The 24540-nt window shown below is 44.6% G+C and overlaps 1 protein-coding gene across 8 annotated transcripts in view; it reads right to left on the bottom strand.

Moving 5' to 3' along the window:
• The window catches only part of LOC119955607 (astrotactin-2-like), a 1814189-nt gene that overhangs the window by 173552 nt on the left and 1616097 nt on the right, over positions 1 to 24540 (bottom strand). For 6 of the 8 annotated variants that reach the window (XM_038781989.1, XM_038781990.1, XM_038781992.1 and 3 more), the window contains one exon: positions 19498 to 19639. The exons of 1 other annotated variant lie outside the window; for it this stretch is intronic. In XM_038781989.1, coding sequence (XP_038637917.1) covers positions 19498 to 19639 — 142 coding nt within the window. Of the gene's footprint in view, positions 1 to 17260; positions 17357 to 19497; positions 19640 to 24540 lie in introns of those variants that run through there. One more of the 8 variants, XM_038781994.1, reaches the window with a different exon arrangement.

Genomic DNA, 24540 nt, shown 5'->3' with positions numbered 1-24540 from the left:
GGCAGAGGATGGGGATAAAAGGGTATTCTTTAGGACGGCAGCCAGTGACTAATGGTGTGCCTCAGAGGTTGGTGTTGGGACCACAACTTTTCACAATTTATATTAACGATCTGGAAGAAGAAACTAAGAGCACTGTTGCTATGTTTGCAGATGACACAAAGATCTGCTTCGGGACAGGTTGTATTGAAAAAGCAGGGCGCAACAGAAGGACTTGGACAGGCCAAAAAAGTCGGCAAAGAAGTGGCAGATGGAATACAATGTGGAAAAGTGTGAGGTTATGCACTTTGGTCAGAAGAATGGAGGCATAGACTATTTTCTAAATGGAAAAGGCTTCGTAAATCAGAAGCACAAAAGGACTCAGGAGTCCTCGGTCAAGATTCTCTTCAGGTTAACTTCCAGGTTAAGTCTGTAGTTAGCAATGAAAATGCAATGTCAGCATTCATGTTGAGAGAGCTAGAATACAAGAGCAGGGATGTACTTCTGAGGCTGTATAAGGCTCTGGTCAGACCCATTTGGAGTATTGTGAGCGGTTTTGGGCCCCGTATCTGAGGAAGGATGTGTTAGTCTTGGAGAGGGTCCAGAGAGGTTCACAAGAATGATCCCTGGAATGAAGGGCTTTTCATATGAGGGGTAGTTGAGGATTCTGGTTGGAGTTTAGAAGGATGAGGGGGGATCTTATTGAAACCTACAGGATACTACTGAGGGGCCTAGACAGAGTGAACATGAAGAGGATGTTTCCAGAAGTGGACAACTATACCCAAGGCCACAGCCTCAGACTGAATGAACAATCCTTTCAAACTGAGATGAGGAGGAATTTCTTCAGCCAGAGGGTGGCGAACCTGTGGAACTCTTTGCCGCAGAAGGCTGTGGAAGCCAAATCACTGAGTTGTTTTAAGACATAGATAGGGATATTGAGTAATAAGGGGATCAGGGCTTATGGGTGATGGCTGGAGAATGGGGATGAGTAATATATCAGACATGATTGAACGGCGCTGACTAAATGGGTTGAATGGCCTAATTCTGCTCCTATGTCTTCTGATCTTATAATCCACCTGGACCAAGAGTTATTTCCTCTTTCAGCTTGATTTGTTTAGTTAACATTTCACTTCTTATTTTAAATTTGGTTAGAACATTTCTAATCTCATTTTCCAATGTTAGGTCCACCTAATCTACTCTCTGGTAAATACTGAAGCAAAGTGGTGATGTAATATTTCTTCTACTTCACTACCACTGTCTGTGATTTGTGGATGTACTCACATCCTGACTTTCTTTTATTGAGTCATATGTCGCTCAAATATATTTCTGTTTTATTTTTCAATTTCTTATTCAAGAATTGTGATACCATCCAGGACAAAACAGACCGCTTGATTGGCACCCCATCCACAAACATTCGCTCTCTCCACCACCAATGCTCAGTGGCAGTGCTATGTACTATCTATAAAATGCACCAGCAACTCACCAAGGCTCCGTACACATCACCTTCTAAACCCACAACAACTACTTGGGGAGACAGTGGTGTAGTGGTCTTATCACCGGACTAGTAATCCACAGATTTAGGGCAAGATCTAGGGACCAAGGTTCAAACCCACCATAGCAGATGGTGAAATTTGAATTCAATAAAAATCTTAAAAGTCGAATGATGACTATGAAACTATCTGTCCTTCAGGGAAGGAAGGAAATCTGTCATCCTTATTGGCCTACATGGGACTGCTGATCCACAGCAATGTGGTTCACCCGCAGTGACCTCTGAAGAGGAAGGCAGTTCAGGAAGGGCAAAACACTGCCCCAGCCAGCAACGCCCACAGCCAATGAATAAGCAGATACATGGGAACACCACACCCTGAAATTTCCACCTCCAAGCCACTCACCATCCTGACTTGGAAAGATATCTCACTGTTGTTAGGTCAAAATCCTGTAATCTCCCTCGCTAACAGCACTGTTGATTTACATACACCACAGGGTCTGCAGTCGCCACCACCTTCTCGATAAGTGTTGGCCTAGCCAGCGGTGCCTGCACCCCATGAATTAATAAAAAAAACTATTCCTTGATGTTTACTTTTGTTATGTCTCTTTGCATTGCCTATTTTTTCTCCGAACTGCTGTTGGTTTTAACAGCAAAGAAAATATTTTGGGGCCAGAATTTACTGCAAAAATAATGCTGAGTCAAATAACATTCAAAATTATTTATGTGAAAATTGGACAGTCGGGGGTAGACACAAAATTAATTGCAAACATCTGGAAGTTATCAATTAAGCAATGCTCCTTTGTCAGGTGAGAAAACGGCATCTTACTATCTGATTCCCCATTCAAATGTATTGAAGAATGCAAAGCTTCTGTACCGGCATTTTAGATATGAGCTAAACACACCATAGGATTTTTCCATTCCAATCAAGTATTCTTGTTAGCACTATGCTGAGTCTTAATTACTGCTAAAATACTCAATGGTGCTGAAAATGGGTTCTTACAAGTGTGAAGGCTCATTACTTCAGTGTTTAATTGTTGTTCGAGATTTTTGCTAAGGGCGGCATGGTGGCGCAATGGTTAGCACTGATACCTCATGGCCGAGGACCTGGATGTGATCCCAGCCCCCGGTCACTGTCCGTGTGGAGTTTGCACCCGTGACTGCATGGGTCTCACCCCCACAACTCAAAAGATGTGCAGGGTAGGTGGATTGGCCACGCTAAATTGCCCCTTAATTGGAAAAATTATAAAAGAAAGATTTTTGTTGCAAACTTGTTTCTGATTTTTAATTTTGCCTCCTTTATCTCTCCCCTCTCATTCTATTTTTTTCATTCACTATCTTTATTTTGCCTTCTCTACTGATGAAAAATGTGAAATTGAAGAAACGGAATTCCTTCTAGGTCACCACCCATCCCGACTTCGCAGTGATTTCATGCTGGAGCAGGCAGGGCCTCGGATGCAAATATTAGCCATTTAAGGGCTATTTCCCGACCAGCCTCAATTTAAAGGCTACGGGGATATATAAGCTGAAAATGAATGGGCTTAGACCTCAGGGCTTAAAGCTCAGGTGGGTTGGGGAATGGGGGGGAAACACCTCCAAAAGAAACCACTGCTGATTTCAGAATACCCTTTGAGGTAAAGTTGCCATTGGACCTGCCTCCCCCATTGACCATTGACCTCTCCTCCGACACTCCGATTGCCTGATTTGCACCCCCCTCCGCCTACCTGACTGTCCCCACCCTGGGACCCGAAAAGGTATTTGTCTTCCTCTCCTAGAACTTGGGTTCAGGAATCTTCCTGAAGTTCCTCTTCTGTCCACTCTAGCTCTTGGCACTGCATGAACTGGAGATCTGTTGGCAATCAGATTTTGCCGGTGGCTATCTAAGTTAGGACTTCCATTCGAGTGAGGGACAGAAGTCCTGCCTGCAGCCAACCAATGCTTATTGGTGTGAAATGGCGGCTGGGCACTCATAGTCAAAACTTATGATGGCGGGAAGGGAGGCCCTGTCATCCGGCTAACTTGGGGGCGGATGGTGGCACAGTGGTTAGCACTGCTGCCTCACAGTGCCAGTGACCCGGGTTCAATTCCAGCCTCGGGTGAGTGCCTGAGTGGCGTTTTCACATTCTCCCATGTCTGCGTATATTTCCTACAGGTGCTCCGGTTTCTTTCCACAGTCCAAAAATAAGCAGGTTAGATGGATTGGCCATGCTACTTTGCTCCTTCGTGTCTAAAGGTTAGGTGGAGTTACTGGGTTATGGGAATAGGGTGGGGATTGGACCTAGGTAGGTTGCTCTTTCCATGGGTCGGTGCAGACATGATGGACTGATGGCTTCCTTCTGCACTGTAGGGATTCTATGATTCTAATTTGTGCGTCTGTATAAGTCATGGATTATTTGAGTTGTGTTCACTTAGGTGATGGGAGGCACGGTGGTGCAGTGCTTAGCACTGCTGCCTCACAGCACTGAGAACCCGGGTTCGATCCCAGCCCTGGGTCACTGTCCATGTGGAGTTTGCACATTCTCCCAGTGTCTGCGTGGGTCTCAACCCCACAAGCCACTGATGTGCAGGGGAGGTGGATTGGCCGCGCTAAATTGCCCCTTAATTGGAAAAAAAATTGGATACTCTAAATTTATACATAAAGAAATACTTTGGTGGTGGGCCGGAACCCATTTTGAAGGACATGTGGTCTCAAATCTAAATCATAATTGAATCATGTCAGGAGTGAAATAATCCAAAGTAGAAATTAAATTATACCTAAGTAAGTATAAATATCAGGATAATTTATCCCATCATGACAGAATAAGGGATAATTAGATGAGCACTAGTGCCATTTCATAAATGACCTAATTGATATTTTACACCACTAGAAATAAAACTGCTGGATGAAAATATGAATGACTATTGATTGGATTATCATTGAGTTGAGGAGCCTCCGTGAAGCTTAAGAAATGGCAGGAAAAGGATTCTGAGATTCCCAGCCCCATTCCTGGAGCCTCCCATTTTTCGCCAATGTGGGACAAAGACGCAGGCCTGCACCCTGCACTCCCGGCCAGGGCCAGCTACATTGCAGTGAAAGGCATCTCTGGCTTTCCACAATTTTTGTGAAGTCGGTCAAGTTTTTCAAGGACTCATGGTCCACTGCCTCCCAAATGTGGCTGGATGAGGGAAAGGTAAGTTCAAAAAATCTCACCCATGCATCCCATGGCAACTTGTGCATCCCACCCACTCCCATTGGCCCCTCATTCCCTCCATGCAATGCATGCTTCCCACTCACCCCAATGACCCCTGAAACACTTCATGACAATTTATTCCTCTCCACCCACCCCCCAAAACCTCCCTTGTATCCCCCAGTCCATCTTATTCCCCTCCCGCCACTTCCAACAACCCCTCTTATCTGCATACCAATTTATAATCCTCTACCCATTCCCAACGGCCCTCATAACCCCATGCTAACTCATAGCATATCCAAACCCATTAACCCAGTAGACACTGTATAGAACCAATGAGCCCTATAGTACAATGAAATTTGTAGAGAAGCTTAAAAACAGCAAATATATAGGGTGGCATTCTCCGCTCCCGGGAAAAATCGGGAGGGCCGTCGTGAACTCGGCTGACGTCATGACGCTGACGGCACAGACCCGCGCATGCGCGGTGGCCGACTTTCCCCTCAGCCGCCCCGCAAGACGTGGCGGCTTGATCTTGCGGGGCAGCGGAGGGGAAATAGTGCGTCTGATTTGGACCCCGGCCCGACGATCGGTGGGCACCGATCGCGGGCCTGTCCCCTCCCTAGCACAGTCGTGGTGCTCTTTCCTTGCTAGGCCACCGAGCGGCAGGCCGCTCGGCCCATCCGGGTCTGAGAATAGCCTTTGCCGTGAAAACGGCGAGCGCCGATTCTTTCGAGCGGGGGGGGGGGGGGGGAAATCACGGGGGGCGCGAAATTTGTCGGGGGGCCCTCCCGCGATTCTCCCACGCAGCGTGGGGAGCGGAGAATCGCGCCCATAGCTTTTAAAACCAGCTATCCATTAAAAATGTCAATCAACCAGGCCATTAAAGTAAGAAACTGTAATCACTTAACACCTCCTTGCCTTGTGTAAATAAGCACTGATTCATTGACAAAATAGATCTAAGAAAAAAAAATCAATCAAGCTAAGTTTTCTCACGTGTGCACCTGTTTCCACAAACATCTTTGTTTAGGTTCTCAGCTGACGTTGATTTACACTTTTATGGGATTGTAGTAACAGTCGGTCACTAAATAACATTATTTGTTTTGTTTGGCCCCTTGTTCCGCACTGTGACCAATCACTGTTTGTTGATGTACCATTTGTCAATGTACTCTGTTGATTTTTTATTTTTTGTCTACTCTGTACGTACTGTGTATGCTCCCTTGGCCGCAGCAAAATACTTTTCACTGTACTTTGGTACATGTGAAAATAAATCAAATCAAATCAAAATCAATCATATCAAATTAATATGTGTTTTTAAAAAACGTTGTCTACAATTGTTCTTGTTACTCTTGGGGTCATTGATTCCACACAGAGTGCATAGAATTGTTGGCGTTGAGGTTAGGTGAGGTCATTGGGGGTAGATGGAGGGACATGGGCTGGCATGGCGGGTATGAGAGGTCATTAGGGGTGAGTGGGGAACATGAGTTGACACAGAAGGTAAGAAAGTCCATTGGGAGTGAGTGGGAAATGATTGACATTGATGGGATGTAGGAAGTTGGGAGGGAAGCATGAGGGGTCAGGGCTAGGGATTGATTAAAATGACAGGGTCAAAGTGCCAACGAATGGCTGAGTTTAAATGTGGAAATGACAGAAATCAGCCAATTAGAGCTAAACACCAGAAACCTTCCCTGCGCCAAATCCATCCAAGTTTTGGGGAGAATCATTAACGTGGGGTGAAAGAGATAGAGAAACAAACATCAGATACCTCAACCCACTCTCCACAAAATCCACTTTCTCTACAATTCATTACTCAAATAATAACTTGCTGTATAAATACATAGCACATCAGACCCTGACATGACATATGCCAGTTGAGAATGTGATGCATGCATTTATTTTGCTGGGAGTTACTCAGATTTATAAATATCTTGTCAGTGCTCCATAATATTGAAAATCCTACTCTGGATAATCACTTACAGAACTCAATAGGCCCTCAGGCCAACTGCTAACCACAGCCCTAATGTCTTAGATTTATAACCAACAGAGTTTTTTTACCTGGTTCTGCCATCCAGTTAAGGAAGCCTCTCAAAGCAGCTGGGCCACTCATTGAGGTGGCCACTGCCTCGGCCACAGAGACAGACACCCTCAAAGGCACCATGTCGAGGCACCATCAAATACACCATATCGAGGGACTCTCAAAGGCTGAGAAAGGATATATATTTGATGTACCAGGCACGCTCTGGAAATCGGAGGTCAACCCTCACCACCCTCCCTCCTGAAAAGAAGCTGTTGGGGGCTACCTTCATACAGAGTAAAATGACCGGGACAGGGCGGTATTAATTGGCTGCCCACCTCTGATGGATGGACGGCTAGATTGCTGCTGTTCACGCTTCTGGGAATATCCAGTAATGGCTGGAAGACATCAGGCTTCCGTCCCAACTTCTTCCAACATCATTAACAAGCCTTTTCACCTTTTAGCCCATCTCCGGTGATCTGGGATCAGCCCTTCGTTTCAAATCCATCGCACAACAGTGCATTTGTTTTGCAAAAAAACCCACATCAAACTCTCTCCATATTTTTGATTTAATTAGCATGATATTTTTTATGGAACATTAATATGAAATGCATAAAGGATCCCGGGCGGAATTCTACGCTCCCGGGAAAAATCGGGAGCGCCGTCGTGAACTCGGCCGAGGCCGCTCCTCGCCCCTATTCTCCCCTCCCGGCGGGGCTAGGAGCGGCGCTCTCGGCCGCGGGGGTGTTACGCCAAGAATGACACGGCCGGCGCGCCTAATGACGTCAGCCGCGCATGCGCAGGTTGGCCGGCTCCAACCCGCGCATGCGCGGCTGACGTCATAACGCTGACGGCACAAACGGCCGTCTTTCCCCTCAGCCGCCCCACAAGATGTGGCGGCTTGATCTTGCGGGGCGGCGGAGGGGAAATAATGCGTCCGATTTGGACCCCGGCCCGACGATCGGTGGGCACCGATCGCGGGCCTGTCCCCTCCCTAGCACAGTCGTGATGCTCTTTCCTTGCTAGGCCACCTGCAAGCCTCAAACGGGCTTCTCACTCCCGTTTCACGACTGCAGCGACCATGTGTATTTGCCGCTGTCATGAAACGGCCGCGAACGGCAGGCCGCTCGGCCCATCCGGGTCTGAGAATCACCGTTCGCCGTGAAAAACGGCGAGCACCGATTCTTCCGAGCCGGGGGGGGGGGGGGGGGGGGGGAGAATCGCGGGGTGCACCAGGGGAGCGTGAAATTTGTCGGGGGGCCCTCCCGCGATTCTCCCACCCGGCGTGGGGAGCAGAGAATCACGCCCCCTATCTTTGTTAAGATAACAATGGAATTTAATTAATGTGCATTGGATGCTAATATTACATAGAACAATTTTAATATAATGTTTCTCATCATTACCAATCAATACATACGTGCACACACACACACAAACATGTGCATGTCAACATCGTCGCACCAACACTGTTATGCCAACACTGCCACACAAGCACCGCCATGCCAACACTGCCACACCAATACCATCACACCAACATTGCCACACCAATATCGCCACACAAACATCGCCACACAAACACTGCCACGCCAACACTGCCACGCAAACACCATCACACCAGCAAAAGTTAACATTGAAGTCCCAGCAGGACGGAACTTTTTGATTTTTCAGTTTATCAGAAATGAACAAGTAGCTCACATCAGTAATACCTGGGAGCAAATTAAAAGCAGTAATTAGATCTCTGAATTCAGATGATAAATTGCTCAAGCTCACCGCTTATCACCGAGGATGTAATCTGACTTCACAATTTGATTAGTGCTCTGTAATTTCCTTCCTGGAAGCTCGTATTAATATCTACAAAATATGCCATCCCCTGCAACCTGGAAGGCTATGCATCACATTATCCCAAAATGTACAAATCACAAACTATACAGATTGTGTTGAACAATATCACTTCTGTTCAAATTACAACTCAATTGAATCTATTACTGCTTAAAGCTTTGCCCACTTGCTCCACCAAACAAAACGGAGAATATACCTGGTGGCCAATCTGCACATGGTTTTATATTCTCACTCACTCCTACACAAAGGGCCTCATAATTCAAAACTCCACAGAACCAAAACCTTCCTTTAAAATAGAAAGACAGACCAGGGCATAAGGAGAAATGGCTGAAGAATAACAACTCTTAAAACTGTACTGCCTTGAACGTTGAAGGGGAAATAGAGAACAAAAATAACAGAACAACATCACCCGGTCTGATCAAAAGTAGTGGTTTATAGTATATTTATTTCAATGCCAGAAGGATAGCAGGTAAGGCAGATGAACTGAGAGCACTTACTAGTGCTTGGAATTATGATATTGTGGCGAGCACAGAAATGTGATTAAAGGAACAGCAGGATTGGCAGCTTAACATTGGAGGATACAAGTGCTTCAGCAGAGATAGAGGGGATGTAAAAGAGGTGGTGGAGTAGCATTACTGGTTAAGAAGAATATTATAGCCGTGCTGCGAAACAACACCTCGGAGGGCTGATACAATGAGGAAATCTGGGTAGAGCTCAGGAACATGAAGGGGGCAATCATAAATGTTGGGTGTTTATTACAGGCCCCCAATTGCCACTGAGAGATGGGGGAGCAGATAGGTAGAGAGATTTCGGATAGGTGCAAAAGTAACAGGGTTGTTGTGGTAGGGGATTTTAATTTCCCCGATATTGACTGGGACTCAATTAGTGCTAGGGGTTTGGATGGGGCAGAGTTTGTAACATGTATCCAGGAAGGCTTCTTGATGCAATATGTAGATAGTCCGACTAGGGATTGGGCAGTACTGGACCTGATACTGGGAATAAGCCAGGACAGGTGGTTGAGGTTTCAGTAGGGGAACATTTTGGGAGTAGTGACCATAATTCCGTATGTTTAAGGGTTAGTTTGGTTAGGGATGAGAATAACCCATGCGTTCAGGTCCTAAACTGGAGAAAGGCAAATTACGATAACATTTGACAGGAATTGAAGAATTTTGATTGGATGTGGCTGTTGGAGGGTAAATCAACATAGGACATGTGGGAGTCATTCAAGCGACAGTTGATTCGGATTAAGGAAAGTCATGTTCCTGAAAGAACGAAGGATAAGTATTGGAAATTTAGGGAGCTTTTTGGATAACTAGGAATATTATGAACCTGGTCAAAAAATAAAGGAGGCTCTTCCACGGTTTAGAAGGGTGGGAACAGTCAAAATCCTTGAGTAGTATTAAGAAAATAGGAAGGTACTTAAGTGGAAAATTAGGAGGACTAGGAAGGATCATGAAAAGCCCTTGGCAAGTCGGTTTAAGGTGAATCCCAAAGCTTTTTATTCATATGTAAAAAGAAAGAGTGTGTCCACGGAAAGAATTGGACCATTTAAGGACAATGGGGCAAGTCTATTAGTGCTCTGTAATTTCCTTCCTGGAAGCTCGTATTAATATCTACAAAATATGCCATCCCCTGCAACCTGGAAGGCTATGCATCACATTAGCCCAAAATGTACAAATCACAAACTATACAGATTGTGTTGAACAATATCACTTCTGTTCAAATTACAACTCAATTGAATCTATTACTGCATCAGCAGGGGCAGCAGGGTAGCATGGTGGTTAGCATAAATGCTTCACAGCTCCAGGGTCCCAGGTTCGATTCCCGGCTGGGTCACTGTCTGTGTGGAGTCTGCACGTCCTCCCCCTGTGTGCGTGGGTTTCCTCCGGGTGCTCCGGTTTCCTCCCACAGTCCAAAGATGTGCGGGTTAGGTGGATTGGCCATGCTAAATTGCCCGTAGTGTCCTAATAAAAAAAGTAAGGTTAAGGGGGGGGTGTTGTTGGGTTACGGGTATAGGGTGGATACGTGGGTTTGAGTAAGGTAATCATGGCTCGGCACAACATTGAGGGCCGAAGGGCCTGTTCTGTGCTGTACTGTTCTATGTTCTATGTGTTGAGCCAGAGGAAATGGGCGAGATACTAAATGAATACTTTGCGTCAGTGTTCACCAAAGAAAGGGACTTTGTGGAAGATGATTCTTGGGTAGGTGTGTGGACAGTCTAGGTCATGTTGACATCAAAGAGGAGGTATTGTGTCTTTTAAAAGATATTAAGGTAGATATGTCTCCTGGGCCAGATGAGATTTACCCCAGAATACTGAGAGAAGCAAGGGAAGAAATTACTGGTGCATTGACTAACACCTTTGTATCCTCATTGGCTACAAGTGAGATCCCAGAGGACTGGAGAATTGCTAATGCGGTACTGCTGTTTAAGAAAGATAGCAGATAGAGTCCTGGAAACTATACGCCGGTGAGCCTCATGTCAGTTGAAGGTAAATTATTGGAGAGAATTCTCAGGGACAGGATTTATACACATTTGGAAACAAATGGACTCATTCGCATTAGACTCATGGTTTTGTGAAGGGGAGGTCGTGCCTCACTAACTTGGATCAAGTTTTTGAGGAGGTAACAAAGATGATTGATGAGGGGAGGGAGGTGGATGTTGTTTACATGGACTTCAGTAAAGCTGTTAACAAGGTGCCTCATGGCAGATTGGTACAAAAGGTGAAGTCACAATGGATTAGAGGTGAGGTGGTAAGATGGATACAGAACTGGCTCCGTCACAGAAGGCAAAGGGTAGCAGTAGACAGGTGTTTTCCTGAATGAAAGGTTGTGACTAGTGGTATTCCACAGGGATCTGTGCTGGGGCCTCGGAAGTTTGTAGTACACACAAAAACGATTTGGAGGAAAATGTAGCTGGTCAGGTTAGTAAGTTCGCGGATGACACCAAGGTTTGTGGAGTGGCAGATAGTGTTGAGGATTGTCAGAGGATACAGCAGGATATAGATAGGTTGGAGACTTGTGCAGCGAAATGGCAAATGGAGTTTAATCCAGACAAATGTGAGGTAATGCATTTTGGAAGCTCTAACATAGAGGGGAAATAGACCCCAAATACCATTCGCTTCATCCACCAGTGTGGTTGCCGAATGAACCAAGGTGTACTGTGGCAACTGATCATGGCACCTTCGACAGAACACCTTCCAACTCTGCAAACACTACCAATGAACAGTGGTAAGGCAGCAGGCATATGAGAACACAACCTCGTGCAAGTTTCCATCCAAGATAAATACCCTTGATTTGGAAATACATTACTGTCGCTGGGTGAACCTTGGAGCTCCCTGTCTAATAGCACTGCCGGTGTACCAAACCACAGACTGTAGCAAACTCCAACCACCTTCTCAGCGAACTAGCAATAAATGACCGTGATGGCCAAATTCCATAAACTAATAAAAAAAAAGACATTATGTTGATCTTTAAAAGTGCATTGCTTTGGCCATTATAACCACGCTTCTTTGATCTTATTGGTACACCACATTGAACACTATGAGTGTATAGACTTGACCTTTGTAAACTGATTGCCATGGCCCTTATAAGCAAATCTACTTGACCCGCATAAGTTAATTATTTTCATCTCTAAAGTTGTGTTGCCTTGACCAAGGTATGTGTCGTCTTATCAGAGAATTTGGCAAGCATGTTATAATTAAAATTAATGGTGACTGCATGAACCATCTGGAACATGTGTGCCAGTAAAATCACTGTTGCATTTTTTTATCATCAGAGTTGTTTAAAAATTTATGGATTACGACCAGCTATAATAGAATGTTTTTCAGGAAATATAAGTCTGCAACATTGTACGTCAATGGCCTGCTTTTGAAATAATATTCATAACCTGTTTGAACTCTCACTTGTTTGAAATCCCATGTTTTTTGGTATAGAAAGACTAAACTGTGTGTTGGCCCCTTTAAGTACTAGGTTTCTCTAGGATATGACTCCCTGGGAGATAAACAATAGAGGGGAAAGAAGACAACATTAGTTAATTATTGTGGTGTGATTCAGTGTTCAAGAAGTTTCAGGTTTTAAGTTGGAGAACAAGTTAGCTGCAGAGAGGAAGGAAGAAAATCTCACAGAGCTCAGTTGAAATTTTGTGCTTTGGCTAAAAGAGTTTAAAACTCTTATTAACTGAAGGATTCCTAACAGTGTGTTGAACGTCTGGCGAGCTGAGAGAGAGAGAGTTAGATGCAAAACTCCAGAGTTAAAGAATATTAGAACCAAGAAAATTTTGAACCACTAGAGGTACCTATGTTGGATGGGGAGTTTGCAACTTTAGGATAGTTGGAGGAAATAGGAAGAGAAAACTTTGTTGGAAGCAAGCAGAAAGCTCAAGAAATCTCAATTCTTTTCTACGAATCTTCGAAGCAGCACGCCGACCAGGCAGTAACCTTCCAATTCTTTTCTAATTTCAGTGCATTGGGGTATAGGTCCAGTGGATTAGAAGGAAATAGGATTTAAAGAGTTCTATTTAGATTATAGATCATGGAGTTCATTATTGTAATAACTTCAAGAATTAGCTCCATCAGTTAACTTATCAGAAACAATGACTCATCTCAACTATAAACAACTATCTACAGAGTGCTTGAAAACGGTCTTTCTATTCACAAAACTCAGGTCTAACTGCTGGGACAAGTCCCAACATGTCCCAGTGAAATCCCAACCCCTATCTCTGATCGGATCAGTGAGCCACATGACCCCCCTCCCTCAAAACATCCCGTAAAAGGGATTAACTACTACAACCCTCCCCCGTAAGCCTCTTTTTACACATGGGAATAATTAAATTACGATTATGAACACTATTGCACTAGTTCATCAATAACTCAGTCTGCCGGTGACGACTTCTTTTTCATGGAGCGACAGGGCTCCAGTGACTAAAGTTCTTGTATTGAGTTAGGTACTGTTGGCCTTATTTCACAAGGACTTGCTCCTTGTACCGACATTTCACCTTCCTCCGTTTCCTAGGAGGTAACACTCTGGCCTGTTATGAGTTAATTCTTGGGCAACCCATAGCGTTTCCTGTTGGCACAACTGGATCAGGTCGTAAAACTAGCTCTTGGGACAGTTCTGCCCCATGTATGTTGTCTACATGCTACTTTAAAATCTTTCCCTGTCTTTGAACCTAATAGAACACCATCCCTGTTCTGGTCACAAAAATTCCTGGAACCCAAATTAGTCTGTTACCGAAATACTTCACAAACACTGGATCCTCTACTTCTAATGCTCTTGCACTTTTAAATGAATCATGGTTCCTCTTCTGCTTCCTGTAGCTTGTCTCCACTCACCCTGCTACATTTGGGAACACAAGGTTTAAGCAGGTCAACAACCGATGACCCATCAGCAGCTCCGTTAGAGAGACTCCAGTAGTCATATGCAGGGTGATCCTATATGATAGCAGGAACCTGCTCAACTTGGTGTTTTAAGTTGTGGGTGCTTGCTTCTTCATGCTAACCTGGAAAGTCTCCATGCCCTCTCGGCTAAACGAAGGATGGCGTAGTGCCGTTCTGATATGTTTTATTCTGTTAAAATTAATAAACTTCTGAAACTCGGCCCCGGTAAAAGCCATTCGCTTGTCCAAAACGAGGACCATTGGTATCCCCTGGATCGAGAAACACTTTCACAGTTTCTCAACTGTGACGTAAGCAGTTATGGAGAAAATCTCAAACACCTCCATTCACTTAGAATGGGCATCCACTATCAAGAAAACTTTTGTGCCATAAATGCTCCCACATAGTCGATGTGGACCTGTTTAGTACAGGGCTAAATCGCTGGCTTTGAGAGCAGACCAAGCAGGCCAGCTGCACAGTTCGATTCCTGTAACAGCCTCCCCGAACAGGCGCCGGAATGTGGCGACTAGGGACATTTCACAGTAACTTCATTTGAAGCCTACTCGTGACAATAAGCGATTTTCATTTCATTTAATAACCCATGATTGGCCTGGCCATTCCCATGGGTGTAACGGAGCTGCGGTGGATAACGTCTGCTGTAATTGGCACTGATCACAGTGCTTTATCACTCATTCAATTGCAGCATCGATGCCAAGCGACCACATGCAGCTTCTCGCTAGCACCTACATTTTAGACATGCCCAGATGGGGCATGCATGTATGTAACTCTTTGAGTAAAAATCATCTTACTGGCCATTCTCAACCCCGAGAGAAAGATATCATCCTCACAGCTAAACATGTCTTTCCAGATCTGGTAAGGCCATCCATACAATCTCATCTGTTTCACCTTGACAGCTATGGGTCTCTGTTTGTCCAGTACTTAATCTGATGAGCCGAAACTGGCAAAGCATCGAGAAAATTCATGGCCATTCTTATCTCTTCTAGTAGTGTGGTGGTTGCATCATCTCTGACAAAGGATCACAGCTCAGGACATCTGTATTAGCTGTTTGCGTCCCTGGACAATGTTCAATGCTATATTCATAAGCCGACAAGAACAACATCAAATGATGTATCTGGGTCGTAGCTATTAGTGGGATCACCTCACCTTCCTTGAATAAACCCAACAGTGGTGTGTGGTCTGTCACTAAAGTGAAATGTCTCCCATAAAGATATTAGTGGAATTTATTGATGCCACAGATGACAGCTAACCTCTCTCTCTCTCGATTTATGAATGGTTCTTCTCCGCATCTGTAAGGGTTCTCGACAAATATCCCACAGGTCTCTCTGACCCATTTTGTGGGATAATAATACCCCAACGCCATAACGAGATGTGTCACATGTTACTATTATCTTCTAATCTTCTTGGTGGGCCTGAAGTGCACAAGTAAACATGACGACCGCTTGATCTGGTTACGTGTTTTTTATGTGGTGCCTTCTAGACCCATCTGGTGTTTCTTTAATAATGCTGTTTCTATAATGATGCATGTAGTGGAGCTAACATTGTTAGCAGGTTTGGAAGGAACTGTCCATAACGGTTAACCATCCCCAGAAAGCACTTGCGTTCTGAGGTATTCTTGTGGGCTGGTGTCTCCTTAATTGCTTTTACCTTGTCCTCCATGGACTGCAACCCCTGTGTGTCCACTTGATAACTCATGGAAGCCACCCCATTAGTCTCAAAGATGCACTTCTCTCTCTTGAGGCAGACTCATACTTCCTGGAATCTTCTTACGAATTCTTCCAAATTTGACAAGTGTTCTGCTTCTTCAGGTCCTGTTCCTAATATGTCATCAAAGTACACAATGACACCCAACAAGCCTTGTAGTAAACTAGTTCTAAGGAATATAGCAAACGCTGATGAAACTCCAAAGGGCAAGAGTGTGTATTGGTACAACCCCGTCTGGGTGTTTATGGTCATTTATTCCTTTGAAGCGTCATCCAGCTCCAACTGCTGGTAGGCATGGCTCATCTTTAACTTAGTGGACATTTGACTTCCCACCAGTTTCGCCTGTAGAGTTTTGATTTTGGGTATGGGATTCTCATCCAGGTCACGACCTGATGCACTGTTAGCAAATGGTTTTATCCAGTTTCACTACTGGCACCATGGGTGTTTCCCTATCTGCAAATCACACTGTTGAATGATGACCTTCTCCAATGATGCATAGGGGACAGGTCTGGCCCTGAAATATCTTGGAGTGGCTTATGGGCAGATACAAATTCTCACTTTGACTTCTTTTATTTTCCCCAGTTTTTCCTGGAAAACATTTTGATATTTGCTGATGATCTTGAGTGGGCCCCGTTCTTTGATGCTAAAAATCTCTTGGAGCCAGTCATGCCCGATTAAACTCGGTCTCTAGCCACCACGACTGAAGACAGCCGAGCAGATTGCTGTTGATAGTCCACTGGGGCCATCGTTGTGCCTATTATCTTCATGGTCTCCCCTGTATATGTCATCAGCCTGGTCCCAATGTTCTTAAACCTGAGGAGGTGAACCCCCTGAAGTTACCAGTATGTCTGCGTTCCACATACTGTACCCACTTTTCTGTACCGGGATCGAACGGTTCTAGTTTCCTGAAAAGAGACATTTCGACTCTTCTCTTCCTTGCAGGCTAGACATGCCTGGACTTGTTCTGCAACACTTACAATCGGACGTTTTCCATGAGCTCTTGCAAGTTAAGTCACTGGTCTTTACCTCGTCGCCAATGTAATAACTTCAAGAATTGGTTCCACCAGTTAACTTATAATAGACAATGATTTATTCCAACTTTAAACAATTCTTTACAAAGTGCTTTAAAATCCTCAGCTCCAGGGTCCAACTGCTGGGACAAGTCCCAACATATCCCATTGAATCCCCACCCCATCCCTCCTTCAGAGAATGTCCCTTAAAGAGGTTAGCCCTTGGGGATAGCTATTACAATTATACTTTTACTTTCTTTAATGTAACTGACTATTTAAGATAGAGTATATTTATTAATATTCATATTAGAGGCCAATTTAGCTTAGTGGGCTAGACAGCTGGTTTGTGATGCAGAACAAGGCCAGCAGCGCGGGTTCAATTCCCGTATCAGATTGCTCGAACAGGCGCCGGAATGTGGAGACTAGGGGCTTTTCACAGTAACTTCATACTTGTGACAATAAAAGATTATTATTATTTGATTTTGCTGTCGTAAAATACTTTTGCTTTAAACTGTGAAACATGTGGCTTCTTTAAGAAAATATCTGGGTTTTTGGATTCTAAAAAATGTAAAGACTTTACTGACCTTGCAGTGACGGTCATCACCTTAATCCCCTACTTTCTACCTCTTAACAGACCACAAATGATATGCGCCATTTGCTCTTTAACTTTATTTTGTACTCTTTATTTCAAATTATTGCGTAAAGTGAAGTCTGAACAATTAAAATGCTCTCTGGTGTCGAAATGAAGACAGAATTCGAGGAGTCGCAAAGACCTAGATTTGAATCAGAAAGTGAAAGAGAATAAAGCATTTTCAGTATGTAAGTACCAGAGTAATTTCTCCCCAGCCATTTACAGATGGGGTGGGTAGCTGCCAAGTGAGCTGAATGGCTCACTGTGCCACACTGGAAGTGGAATGCCAGCACTGGCATTTTTAGGTCTCATCAGATTTAATCCTGATTTGTCTTTTGGGAGGGAAAAGTCAGGTTCAACTGCATTGAACCTTTATCAAAACCTCAGTAATCCAGTCTATCAAGTGATGATGATGCTAAGGGTACGTCACGGTAGCACAGTCATTAGCACTGTTGCTTCACAGTGCCAGGATCCCAGGTTGGATTCGCAGCTTGGATCACTGTCTGTGCGGAGCCTGCACGTTCTCCCCGTGACTGGGTGGGTTTCATCCAGGTGCTCCGGTTGCCTCCTACAAGTCCCGAAAGACGCACTGTTGGGTAATTCTGGACATTCTGAATTCTCCCTTCGTGGACCCGAACAGGCACCGGAATGTGGCAACGAGGGGCTTTTCACAGTAACTTCATTGCAATATTAATGTAAACCTACTTGTGACAATTAGGTTATTATTGGAAGGATTGAGACATTCAGAGGAAGGCTCAGTATTGTGACTGGTAACACATTGACATTATTGTGACTGATATTATAAATAACTTATCATTGGTTCAATTCAAAAACAAAGGTTTGTAAAGTTCCAATGTTAGTGCAAGTTTGTCCTGCCACTCATACAGATGAAGTTCCACTTAAATTTTCACACCAAACGTCAGCAACACAGATGTCTCCTCCAAAACCTCTTGGCATTGCAGTGCTTCCCCTCTAACAGCACCATTTTGAACAGGAAATTTAATCCTGAGGAATATTAAAAACAGAGCACCTGGGAAATTTATAGCAGGTCATTCAGGTGGAGCATTTTCTGCATTCATTTTCAATTTTCTGCCATTTGAATTAGGTTGGGAAATCATTTAGAAAATAATCATTTTCCTCATTGCTCACCATGCAGGGAACGGAAGGCACACATTTTCTCTATAGCCAGCATTAATCTTAAACCCCATAGCTTTAATATTTCAAAACCCTTGAAGGGCTTTGAGATGCTCCAGTAAGATGAGACAATGGGGTAATGGGAAAGGAGAACAGGAATGTTGCAGTGTGAACTACCCGAGGAGAATTAGGAAAAATAAGGCCATCGTTAGTGAGTTTTTTTTTCATATCTGGCCATGGCAAAGAGTGGTTGAGAACATACTCATTCGTAAACATGGGGAAACCTGGCATGCAAACACGAGACTCGTCAAACACAAACCTTCTCATGTCAAACACCACTAAGGAATCCAATCCACCAGCAGCAAATGGAATAAACACAAGAGTGTAGCATTGAAATTTGTTCAGCTGTGACTTCTGTAACTATTGGGGTGAAGCAAAATAAAAGCACCTTGTGGAGGTGTTAAACAAGACGTGCCAAGTTTGAAAGACTCCCGCACTAAGGATAACAAACTAACCGCAAAACATCTTTCCTGGTAAAGTGAAGTAGCCAGGGAAAGGGAAAATGCTGAGTTAGCGAGCTGTTTGTGCAAGTTTGCAGTGGAAACTTAAGAATCCAGATTTCTTGCAATTTGACCTAACGACGGATAGCAGTTTCTGTAGGTATTTTTCACACACATTTTTGTTTCGAACCACCATCGAAACATTCCCTTTGAAAAATCCATTTGAAAATATGTGTGTTATGGTTGCCAGCTTCAGGATTGCCCTGGGGTCTCCTGGAATTGACAATTATTCTCCAGGACACCTCTGGAAGCAAGGAGAAAAACCATGGGGTGGCGAAACAAGCTCTGATTTTTTTTTTTCATTTTCCAGGCATACTTTCATCTGATATTTGCAAAAATGTTGGAGGTGGAGAAAAGAGATGACTAGGCTGACAGTCAAGATTAGTCCTATCAATTAGCTTTGAGCTTGTTTGCTTTCTAACTGGCGTGGGGAGGCATTACGCAGGGGGAATAGGACAATACGGACCAGCTGGCAAACTGAGACAGGAGGGCAGGTGCTGAAACCTCCAGGATTCCACCTAACCAGAGTTGGCAACCCCATGTGTGTGCGCAAGTGCATGATCCCGTGCTTTTGTGTTTTTTTGCTTACTTGTAGAAACTGTCTGGCTCCAGGCACTTGAAAATTAAGGAGTACGTGGTCGTTTCCGAGGCAACCCCATGGTTTTTCCCCACCACCACACAGGAGGACCCCAGGCCTGAAAGAAGGTCGTCCGCAAAGCTTAGAGATTCCCCTGGTAAAATAAAAAAAAAACAGAAGGATGACGAAAATGAATTAAAGTAAGTACAGGCAAACAAAAGCATCATGCAAAGTGACTCTGGCATTTCCACGGGCAGTTCCTGTGTGGGATTGGGGGGGAGGGAGGTGGGGGGGGGGGGGGGTCGAATTGGGTCATCCTTTTTTCTCATTTCTTTATTTTCTTTTCACCAAATTCCTAAGATCTTTTCGGGGAAAAAAAAACAATGTTCAGAATTTCTAAAGATGTTTTGGTCTCCTGCAGGCTATTGTTTTGTCAAAAGGTTAAATGTGTTCTGGCCTCTCAGTCAGTTTAATTTTTTTTAAATCCTTAACATTGTGCAAGTGGGATTAAATGCATTAGGTCTATTTTCCTCTGCATTCTTGCATTATAGATAGCCTTGTGCACGAGTATGCGCATTTTGTTTTTGCTTCACTCTGTTTTTCTATATCACATGTCATGGACTTTTTGCTGTTGTAACAATTTCATACTTTAATCTTAAAATATGTTTTGTGTGTTAAACAATTGGCTTGCAAACATTAAGAGACTGAAAGACAATTGGAGGACCAAAAACTTTCAGCTTACAGGACAACAGTCTGAGGGTAGAAATACTGTTTCCTTAAGGGTAAAGGCTGAAGCCATTTATCTTATATAAACAAATGTCTCCAAGCATGGGATAGAGGTAATGAGCTGCCAGCATGGGATATATTTGCAGCTTGATGGTATTTACATTTCATCAATCAGTTCCCTGATTTTACAACCACTGGAAATCCACAGTATTCCCCCTGAAATCCACGCAAAGGATCTACAACAGGAACATTATTCATCAAGTCAGATACACATGATTCCTAGAGAGTAGCAAGCAGTGGGGAATTACATTGAATAGTTTTGGAATTCATGCTCACTGGGCTACGAGAGGAGTCTGGGAATACTAATCCATTCAACCATTTGCTTTCCTCAAACAGATGTCTACTGTTAACATTTTAATGCATTGACTTCTAAAATGTGCATGAAGATGCACAACAAATTCCCCTTCATTTTCCTCCCTTATACTTTTCACCTCCTTTATTTGTTTAAACTCCATCGTCCACCATTTTGTCTAGGAGTGCTCGTGAACTTTCATTTGAGTGGCACATGAGTACCTCTTCCAGTCTAAGAAAATAACTCATCTTTAATAACTGTATCACACTGGGAGCCCTCATAAATTCTAAAATCCTATCTGTATTTCATTTCCAGTACACAAAGGGATCGTAAAAAAAAAATCCACGACAGTCTCCGATTGATTTGTAACCTTAATTCACCCCACTTTCTTCCTTCTTGAAGCCAAACATGACATAAAATGCCAGCGCCTTCTCCAAAAGAAAAACGGCATTAATCCTGATTCAGGGCAGTCTATACAGGAGGTTAAAAAAAGCTTCATCTCACTTACAAGAATACAATTATCCCTCTTAAAATAGACATGGCAGGACCGGAAGGTCTCGGCCGCGGCCAATGGCGAGCCGCCTCCATCGCCGGAAAACACCGCTGGTGGAAGAGAGGGGAGAGAGGGTGGAAGAGAGGGGAGAGAGGGTGGAAGAGAGGGGAGAGAGGGTGGAAGAGAGGGGAGAGAGGGTGGAAGAGAGGGGAGAGAGGGTGGAAGAGAGGGGAGAGAGGGTGGAAGAGAGGGGAGAGAGGGTGGAAGAGAGGGGAGAGAGGGTGGAAGAGAGGGGAGAGAGGGTGGAAAATCCTGCTTCAGGTAACCTCAGCACAGACCCTGGATTAGGTCTTTCACGGGCTGTTAGGGACGGACAACGAATGCTGGCCGGGTCAGCGAACCCCACATCCCGTGAATGATTTTTTTAAAAGCTGAATCATGTCTCATTGACTCATCCCAAAGCACTTAAAGATTGAGTTCCTCCGTAACAATCTAGAAAAAAGAGCAAAAGCTAGCCAGCACCTTCAAAATGGCAAATATTAATACACAGGTATGGCCCAATGCTGAATTTTGTCAGGGCAGCTGTGGCCTTTTAGTCGGCCAGAATGCTGGGGATGGGGGGGGGAGAAACCCTGTTTCCGCAAACCCCAACTGATTCTGAGGCAAGCAGGCAATTAACTGCCCAGCGTCGTGCTTGTGTCCCTTTAAGAGTCAAACAGCCCAACTTCAAGAGCTGTTAGCAGCTCCATAGACTTAGCATTGCCATTGGGAGTAGAGCGGCAATATAGATACCGCCGTGGGACCAAGGTCAGTGGGTATCATTTAGGTATGCGTCTGGGTGGTTAATCACAATGTGTGGGGCGGGAAGAGGCAGCGGTGCTAATAGTTGGTGGTAGCAGGATATATGTTGCTTTCCCTTTTCATTTGGGGTGGAGAGGGGCAGCTCTCTATGAGGAACCCCAGGGATAACTAACTCGAGACTGCAGGGAGGCCCCCATGTTTTACTGGGTAGTCCCGCAGTGTTGCGGTTCGCCCCTTCACAGCTGGCAGAATGCCAATAGCAGTGGGTAGAGATCTTTAAGTGGCCCTTAATTTGACAGCTAAAGATCTTAATTATCCATCTACCATAAGACCATAAGACATAGGAGCAGCATTAGGCCAGCCGGCCCAGCGAGTCTGCTCCACCATTCAATCATGACTGATATTTTCTCATACCCATTCTCCTGCCTTCTCTCTATAACCCCTGATCCCCTAATATCAAGAACCCATCTATCTCTGTCTTGAAAACACTCAGTGAATTGGCCTCCACAGCCTTCTGCAGCAAAGAGTTCCACAGATTCACCACCCTCTGGCTAAAGACATTCCTCCTCATCTCTGTTTTAAAGGAACGGCCCTTTAGTCTGAGATGGTGTCCTCTGGTTCTAGTTTTTCCTACAAGTGGAAACATCCTCTCCACGTCCAGTCTATCCAGGTCTCTCAGTATCTTGTAAGTTTCAATAAGATCCCCTCTCATCCTTCGAAACTCCACCGAGTACAGACCCAGAATCCTCAAAAGTTCCTCATCCGACAAGTTCTTCATTCCAGGGATCATTCTTGTGAACCTCCTCTGGACCCTTTCCAAGGCCAGCACGTCCTTCCTTAGATACGGGGCCCATCTTCTCCACCATTGAAGGAATTCCATGGCATTTGCAAAGACAATAGACTCTCCAGCCCTCACCGTCCCTCGCAATACTCTGGCCGTCCCACCTACCTCCTGAAAGCCACATTAAATTTCGCCCAATGCACGGAAACTGATATATGCATGTGCTTTGTGACTTGTGTACCCATCCATCCATTGCCTTTCCTCCCTGTTACCATTCATTCCATTCCATATCCCCATTCCTCCTGGGTTTGGCTGCTATTGGACCAAGGGTGCTTATTCACCAAAGCTGCTCCTGATGCTGGAAATCCTGCAAGGCAGAAAATCCAAATCCAACAAGGCCGTCACTGCCGGTGAGAGAGAGGGCATCCTGTCAGGTCCTTAGGCAAGCTAACTCAAAGAGGTAATGGAAACTCTGACCCCAAAATCCTGTCACGGGGGAAATGCTGATGAGATAATTGTGAATGATATCCTGCAGTAACCGTTTTATGGGTAAATGTGTTAGCAATAGAGCCCACAGCAGGGTCCCACAAAGAGCAATGCGGTGAATATGAATTTATTTTTGATGGTACTGAGGGAGGAATGTTGGCAGGCACACAAGCAGAACGCATTGTTCTTTTTCCAACAGCGTCGTGGTATCCACAGTTTTCCGCTCAGCAGGCAGATGGCACTTCAATTTGACATCTCAGCTCAAGACTGACAACACTGACAATGCATCTCTCCCTCAGTGCACACTGGTCTACCCCCAACATGTACGCTCAGGTTCTGAAGTGGCGTTCACATGTGAAACCTTCCAATTCTAAGGTAAACATACAACCAACTGAGGGAAACTAACACTTGAAGTGGAGAAAGGCCAGTCCCCCAATCTAAGTTGGGTTTTCGAGGGAATTAGCTGCAAAGGGATGGATAATTCATAAGATATGCAAACTGAATTCTGAATTTTTTGGAGCCTCTGTTGTGAGAAACACAACTGCAGTGATCTAAGTGCTAGTTCCCCACTCTCTCAGTTAATGAAAGGTGAGCAGGGATGTGGAAAAGAAGAAAATCTTAAAAATTAGGGATCAAACAAAATAACAAACAGTCTTTGGATCCTTGTTGGCCACACAAACCAGGCTATCAATAAACTATGTTAGAAACTTTCACGTTATATCACTAGTTAATACTCAATGCCTTTTGAGAAAACCTTCAGAAATGAGGGACTTCAGTTATAAGGGTAGATTGGGCTGTTCTTCTGAAAGAGGTATCGAGTGGAGATTTGATAGAGGGGTTCAAAACTATGATGGGTCTAAACTGAGTAAATAGTGAAAAACTGCTCCCTTTGGCAGAGCTGTTGAGAACCAGACCATATGGATTTATGGGACATGATTCATCCATAAAATGACTCACATTTTGGGCGGGTTTGGCAGGGTGTTTCCCACTGGCTTTTTGGGTGGGATGCAGACCGGTATTCACCCACACTTAAGGCACGATCTACCGGTCACACTGTGCTTGAAAAGCAGTGTGCCGCAGGGCAGCATGGCCGGTAAATGACAGGAGAACCTGCTCCCAGGATCTACTCAGCTTGCTATGCCTCGTGAGATCTAATGCAATCTTGCAAGAAGTTGCGATGTGAAACTGCCCATTGTCGGCGGAATCACTTTCTGGCAAATCTGATAGTCTCACTAATATGCAATTCCCTGAGGTAACCAAGGCGTTGGGATCTCTCTTCTTCACCTTGTTGACCTGAGGCGAGTGCCATTCAGTGTTGGCCTTCACAAACAGGGACCAGACAGAATAGCACGAGTGGGGGGTCTCCCAGGGGATTCAAGGCCAACAGGTACTTACCCTCTGTGCAGGATAGCCCCC

This window comes from Scyliorhinus canicula, chromosome 21 (assembly GCF_902713615.1).
Source record: "Scyliorhinus canicula chromosome 21, sScyCan1.1, whole genome shotgun sequence".
Lineage (NCBI taxonomy): Eukaryota > Metazoa > Chordata > Chondrichthyes > Carcharhiniformes > Scyliorhinidae > Scyliorhinus > Scyliorhinus canicula.
The sequence above is the reverse complement of the archived record's forward strand: the minus strand, read 5'-3'. Positions and strand labels throughout refer to the sequence as shown.